Source organism: Euwallacea similis, unplaced genomic scaffold, assembly GCF_039881205.1.
Source record: "Euwallacea similis isolate ESF13 unplaced genomic scaffold, ESF131.1 scaffold_80, whole genome shotgun sequence".
In the NCBI taxonomy this organism is placed as follows: domain Eukaryota; kingdom Metazoa; phylum Arthropoda; class Insecta; order Coleoptera; family Curculionidae; genus Euwallacea; species Euwallacea similis.
In genome coordinates this window covers 34103-41373 of record NW_027098705.1, presented here as the reverse complement: position 1 = coordinate 41373, position 7271 = coordinate 34103, and the positions used below count along the sequence as shown (strand labels likewise).

Here is a 7271-nt window from a genome sequence, read left to right as displayed (position 1 = left end):
ACGTGCCAAAATGACTAAAACAGGCAGAAACGAGCGAAATCGGTCAGAAACGATCGTTTCATCTCTGAATTTGCTCAAATCGACCGATTTGGCTTATTTCGGCCAAATCTGTCTATTTTGGATTCAAATTGCACCAAATTGATGAAAACGTACCAAAATGACTAAAACAGGCAGAAACGAGCGAAATCGGTCAGAAACGATCGTTTCATCAAGGAATTTGCTCACATCGGCCAATTTAGCTGATTTCGGCCAAATCTGTCTATTTTGGATTCAAACTGCACCAAATTGATGAAAACGTGCCAAAATGACTAAAACAGGCAGAAACGAGCGAAATCGGTCAGAAACGATCGTTTCATCTCTGAATTTGCTCAAATCGACCGATTTGGCTTATTTCGGCCAAATCTGTCTATTTTGGATGGAAACAGAACCAAATGGATGAAAACGTGCCAAAATGACTAAAACAGGCAGAAACGAGCGAAATCGGTCAGAAACGATCGTTTCATCAAGGAATTTGCTCAAATCGACCGATTTGGCTTATTTCGGCCAAATCTGTCTATTTTGGATGGAAACAAAACCAAATTGATGAAAACGTGCCAAAATGACTAAAACAGGCAGAAACGAGCGAAATCGGTCAGAAACGATCGTTTCATCTCTGTATTTGCTCAAATCGACCGATTTGGCTTATTTCGGCCAAATCTGTCTATTTTGGATGGAAACAGAACCAAATGGATGAAAACGTGCCAAAATGACTAAAACAGGCAGAAACGAGCGAAATCGGTCAGAAACGATCGTTTCATCAAGGAATTTGCTCAAATCGACCGATTTGGCTTATTTCGGCCAAATCTGTCTATTTTGGATGGAAACAAAACCAAATTGATGAAAACGTGCCAAAATGACTAAAACAGGCAGAAACAAGCGAAATCGGTCAGAAACGATCGTTTCATCAAGGAATTTGCTCAAATCGGCCGATTTGGCTTATTTCGGCCAAATCTGTCTATTTTGGATTCAAATTGCACCAAATTGATGAAAACGTGCCAAAATGACTAAAACAGGCAGAAACGAGCGAAATCGGTCAGAAACGATCGTTTCATCCAGGAATTTGCTCAAATCGACCGATTTGGCTTATTTCGGCCAAATCTGTCTATTTTGGATGGAAACAAAACCAAATTGATGAAAACGTGCCAAAATGACTAAAACAGGCAGAAACGAGCGAAATCGGTCAGAAACGATCGTTTCATCTCTGAATTTGCTCAAATCGACCGATTTGGCTTATTTCGGCCAAATCTGTCTATTTTGGATGGAAACAGAACCAAATGGATGAAAACGTGCCAAAATGACTAAAACAGGCAGAAACGAGCGAAATCGGTCAGAAACGATCGTTTCATCAAGGAATTTGCTCAAATCGACCGATTTGGCTTATTTCGGCCAAATCTGTCTATTTTGGATGGAAACAAAACCAAATTGATGAAAACGTGCCAAAATGACTAAAACAGGCAGAAACGAGCGAAATCGGTCAGAAACGATCGTTTCATCTCTGAATTTGCTCAAATCGACCGATTTGGCTTATTTCGGCCAAATCTGTCTATTTTGGATGGAAACAGAACCAAATGGATGAAAACGTGCCAAAATGACTAAAACAGGCAGAAACGAGCGAAATCGGTCAGAAACGATCGTTTCATCAAGGAATTTGCTCAAATCGACCGATTTGGCTTATTTCGGCCAAATCTGTCTATTTTGGATGGAAACAAAACCAAATTGATGAAAACGTGCCAAAATGACTAAAACAGGCAGAAACGAGCGAAATCGGTCAGAAACGATCATTTCATCAAGGAATTTGCTCAAATCGGCCGATTTGGCTTATTTCGGCCAAATCTGTCTATTTTGGATGGAAACAGAACCAAATGGATGAAAACGTGCCAAAATGACTAAAGCAGGCAGAAACGAGCGAAATCGGTCAGAAACGATCGTTTCATCAAGGAATTTGCTCAAATCGGCCGATTTGGCTTATTTCGGCCAAATCTGTCTATTTTGGATGGAAACAGAACCAAATGGATGAAAACGTGCCAAAATGACTAAAGCAGGCAGAAACGAGCGAAATCGTTCAGAAACGATCGTTTCATCAAGGAATTTGCTCAAATCGGCCGATTTGGCTTATTTCGACCAAATCTGTCTATTTTGGATTCAAATTGCACCAAATTGATGAAAACGTGCCAAAATGACTAAAACAAGCAGAAACGAGCGAAATCGTTCAGAAACGATCGTTTCATCAAGGAATTTGCTCAAATCGGCCGATTTAGCTTATTTCGGCCAAAACTGTCTATTTTGGATGGAAACAGAACCAAATGGATGAAAACGTGCCAAAATGACTAAAACAGGCAGAAACGAGCGAAATCGTTCAGAAACGATCGTTTCATCAAGGAATTTGCTCAAATCGGCCGATTTGGCTTATTTCGACCAAATCTGTCTATTTTGGATTCAAATTGCACCAAATTGATGAAAACGTGCCAAAATGACTAAAACAAGCAGAAACGAGCGAAATCGGTCAGAAACGATCGTTTCATCTCTGAATTTGTTCAAATCGACCGATTTGGCTTATTTCGGCCAAATCTGTCTATTTTGGATGGAAACAGAACCAAATGGATGAAAACGTGCCAAAATGACTAAAACAGGCAGAAACGAGCGAAATCGGTCAGAAACGATCGTTTCATCAAGGAATTTGCTCAAATCGGCCGATTTGGCTTATTTCGGCCAAATCTGTCTATTTTGGATGGAAACAGAACCAAATGGATGAAAACGTGCCAAAATGACTAAAACAGGCAGAAATGAGCGAAATCGGTCAGAAACGATCGTTTCATCCAGGAATTTGCTCAAATCGACCGATTTGGCTTATTTCGGCCAAATCTGTCTATTTTGGATTCAAATTGCACCAAATTGATGAAAACGTGCCAAAATGACTAAAACAGGCAGAAACGAGCGAAATCGGTCAGAAACGATCATTTCATCAAGGAATTTGCTCAAATCGGCCGATTTGGCTTATTTCGGCCAAATCTGTCTATTTTGGATGGAAACAGAACCAAATGGATGAAAACGTGCCAAAATGACTAAAACAGGCAGAAACGAGCGAAATCGGTCAGAAACGATCGTTTCATCCAAGGAATTTGCTCAAATCGGCCGATTTGGCTTATTTCGGCCAAATCTGTCTATTTTGGATGGAAACAGAACCAAATGGATGAAAACGTGCCAAAATGACTAAAACAGGCAGAAACGAGCGAAATCGGTCAGAAACGATCGTTTCATCCAAGGAATTTGCTCAAATCGGCCGATTTGGCTTATTTCGGCCAAATCTGTCTATTTTGGATTCAAATTGCACCAAATTGATGAAAACGTGCCAAAATGACTAAAACAGGCAGAAACGAGCGAAATCGGTCAGAAACGATCGTTTCATCTCTGAATTTGCTCAAATCGACCGATTTGGCTTATTTCGGCCAAATCTGTCTATTTTGGATGGAAACAGAACCAAATGGATGAAAACGTGCCAAAATGACTAAAACAGGCAGAAACGAGCGAAATCGTTCAGAAACGATCGTTTCATCAAGGAATTTGCTCAAATCGGCCGATTTGGCTTATTTCGGCCAAATCTGTCTATTTTGGATGGAAACAGAACCAAATGGATGAAAACGTGCCAAAATGACTAAAACAGGCAGAAACGAGCGAAATCGTTCAGAAACGATCATTTCATCAAGGAATTTGCTCAAATCGACCGATTTGGCTTATTTCGGCCAAATCTGTCTATTTTGGATTCAAATTGCACCAAATTGATGAAAACGTGCCAAAATGACTAAAACAGGCAGAAACGAGCGAAATCGGTCAGAAACGATCGTTTCATCCAGGAATTTGCTCAAATCGACCGATTTGGCTTATTTCGGCCAAATCTGTCTATTTTGGATGGAAACAGAACCAAATGGATGAAAACGTGCCAAAATGACTAAAACAGGCAGAAACGAGCGAAATCAGTCAGAAACGATCGTTTCATCAAGGAATTTGCTCAAATCGGCCGATTTGGCTTATATCGGCCAAATCTGTCTATTTTGGATTCAAATTGCACCAAATTGATGAAAACGTGCCAAAATGACTAAAACAGGCAGAAACGAGCGAAATCGGTCAGAAACGATCGTTTCATCCAGGAATTTGCTCAAATCGGCCGATTTGGCTTATTTCGGCCAAATCTGTCTATTTTGGATGGAAACAGAACCAAATGGATGAAAACGTGCCAAAATGACTAAAACAGGCAGAAACGAGCGAAATCGTTCAGAAACGATCGTTTCATCAAGGAATTTGCTCAAATCGGCCGATTTGGCTTATTTCGGCCAAATCTGTCTATTTTGGATGGAAACAGAACCAAATGGATGAAAACGTGCCAAAATGACTAAAACAGGCAGAAACGAGCGAAATCGTTCAGAAACGATCGTTTCATCAAGGAATTTGCTCAAATCGACCGATTTGGCTTATTTCGGCCAAATCTGTCTATTTTGGATTCAAATTGCACCAAATTGATGAAAACGTGCCAAAATGACTAAAACAGGCAGAAACGAGCGAAATCGGTCAGAAACGATCGTTTCATCCAGGAATTTGCTCAAATCGGCCGATTTGGCTTATTTCGGCCAAATCTGTCTATTTTGGATGGAAACAGAACCAAATGGATGAAAACGTGCCAAAATGACTAAAACAGGCAGAAACGAGCGAAATCGTTCAGAAACGATCGTTTCATCAAGGAATTTGCTCAAATCGGCCGATTTGGCTTATTTCGGCCAAATCTGTCTATTTTGGATGGAAACAGAACCAAATGGATGAAAACGTGCCAAAATGACTAAAACAGGCAGAAACGAGCGAAATCGTTCAGAAACGATCGTTTCATCAAGGAATTTGCTCAAATCGACCGATTTGGCTTATTTCGGCCAAATCTGTCTATTTTGGATTCAAATTGCACCAAATTGATGAAAACGTGCCAAAATGACTAAAACAGGCAGAAACGAGCGAAATCGGTCAGAAACGATCGTTTCATCCAGGAATTTGCTCAAATCGACCGATTTGGCTTATTTCGGCCAAATCTGTCTATTTTGGATGGAAACAGAACCAAATGGATGAAAACGTGCCAAAATGACTAAAACAGGCAGAAACGAGCGAGTTATGTTTTGATCCGTTTTAAGACTCAAAAAAAAACACTTTACTTTGAAATTAATTTATTTCAAACAGGACCGATAGTAAACACAACGTTCGCGATACAAGCAAAGACTCACTAAAAAGGCTACTGCGCTTAATGCTACTTCTTATTTATACTAATCGTACGGGTGACGTCATAACTGCGACGCTTGGTGTTACGGGGATGTAACTCCTCCACCCTTAGATGGGCATAAAACCCGAAGTTTCTATGACCTAAATTACTATGTCATTTTCTGGACTCTCGGTCTTTTTGTATTTTAAAACAATAGGCCATAGATACTTTGCTAATAAACCTAATAAGGACAATATTATGATACCATACAATAGGACAGTCCAAATACTGGTTCTGTCGTAGTGAAGGTTAGTATTTAGTAACATTGAATTTTCCTTCTTCTGCAAATCAACCTCATTCTGTAATTCGGCGATATTATTTAAATCTATTTTGCTTAAGTTAGGCAGTTCTATTTTTTGGTATGGCTTTTGATATGTATGATTAATATTTATGTCTAACAAAGGGAAAATTTGAAATTGCCGGTTGGTTTTCCTATTGCCTCTTAAAACTATGTTCCTTATTTTAAGATTACAACGATACTCTAAATCTATTGCGTAAGTTCCATCCAACAGAATGTTACTTTGTGAAGATTTACATGTTTCTAATCCGACAATACTTTTGGTGGTCACCAGGATCCACTTATTATCGTCTATGTTTTGTATTTGTGTTTCCCCCAGGGTAACAGTTATTGATTTACATCGTGTGGCGTTGTGTTCGTAACGCAGGAGTTGTACTTCGCATGGGGAAAAATCGTGGAAGTTATCTATATGTATTTGAGGGCATAGATATTCATTAGGGGATACGTACCGACAGGGTTCGTTCGCGTATCCGAATGTTTGGTCGTTTATCAGTAGATATTCGGATCGGGGTATTATGACTTTGTATACTTCGCCATGTCTTACGGGCAAGGGAAGTAATCGGAATAAATCATAACTAACTTTTTCTACTAATGGAATTTCGATGATGAACGTGATCGAGTTATCTTTGGCGAAACTTTTTATTTCCAAAGTGTTTTCGATAGTTAATAGATTTTCAATGTTGGGCTCGAATGGTAGTTTTCCTAGGGGAATTTGCTCTTTCATTGACTGTAGTTCTGTTAGGAATTCACTTGGGTCGATTATGGTGTTATGGAAGGTGTTTAATTTAGCAAAGGTAATTGCCTCCTCGATATTTGAAAGTATATCGTAAATATTCTGGTAAAAGACGGTAATTTGGGTGATAATCATTTGGATACGATAGAACTCAAAAAGGTTTGTTTCCTTGACCTCGATCTGATTGACGACATCTATTATTTGTCTAATACGTGACTCCAATATAATTTGGTTATGGGATACATTTCTTATTGTTTCTCTGAAATTGATTATTGATTTAGAAAAAAGAGTCATTTGCTTGTCAATGGCGGATTTTAAATCGTTTTGGTTTTGTTTAAGGATTTCCATGTTTTGGTCGATACGTTTTGCGTCATCTTGGTCTAGGTTCCCCGTTATTGTTTTTATGATTGATCCTAAGGCGTTTATAAGAGCTCGTTTCGTTCTTAATTTGTTCGGGAAGATTTGATTTATCTGACGGATGATTTTGTGTTTTAAGCTAGTAGTCACAACAAGGGAATTGTGGTATTCGAGTTTATAGTCAGTGAAGTTATTTAGGGTTTTGACGAGTAAGTCGAATTGGGTATTAATTTTTGCGAATTCTTGTAATAGTTCGGTCATGTCGTACGTTTGGATAAAGTGCCAGTGGTCAATAGTCTTCTGGGCCTTGCCTAACTTGTAGGGTAGTACACCGGGGTTGGATTTTAAGTTGATGTACTGGGATTTTCCATGCGCGAGGGGCCATCTGTAAAGAGGGGTTTCTTTAGTTCCTTGATATGTGCTATTTCAATTTTGTAGGGGCTTCGCGTGCTTTGGATTTTTACCTTATTATGTTCTAATTTTTCTATGATTATAAACGGTCCGCTGAATCTTGGGTTCTTTTTGTTTCGAGAGTTTAAATTTCGGTAGAC

At 39.1% G+C, this 7271-nt stretch overlaps 1 protein-coding gene across 1 annotated transcript; it reads right to left on the bottom strand.

Moving 5' to 3' along the window:
• Nucleotides 1-5433: 5433 nt before the first annotated feature.
• Nucleotides 5434-6498, bottom strand: LOC136419121 (uncharacterized). Its single transcript, XM_066405284.1, has 2 exons — nt 5562-6498; nt 5434-5513 (listed from the first exon to the last, which is right to left on the bottom strand). Exons 1-2 carry the CDS (start codon nt 6496-6498, stop codon nt 5434-5436), a joined length of 1017 nt encoding a protein of 338 aa, XP_066261381.1.
• Between the last annotated feature and the right edge of the window lie 773 nt (nt 6499-7271).

What these genes read in the sequence shown, in the direction of transcription:
- LOC136419121 (XM_066405284.1), bottom strand. Translation starts at nt 6,498, where the DNA reads ATGATTATCACCCAAATTACCGTCTTTTACCAGAATATTTACGATATA. An exon ending in CCTTCACTACGACAGAACCA is followed by an intron (nt 5,514 to 5,561) that starts GTATTTGGACTG and finishes TGTCCTTATTAG; the next exon opens with GTTTATTAGCAAAGTATCTA.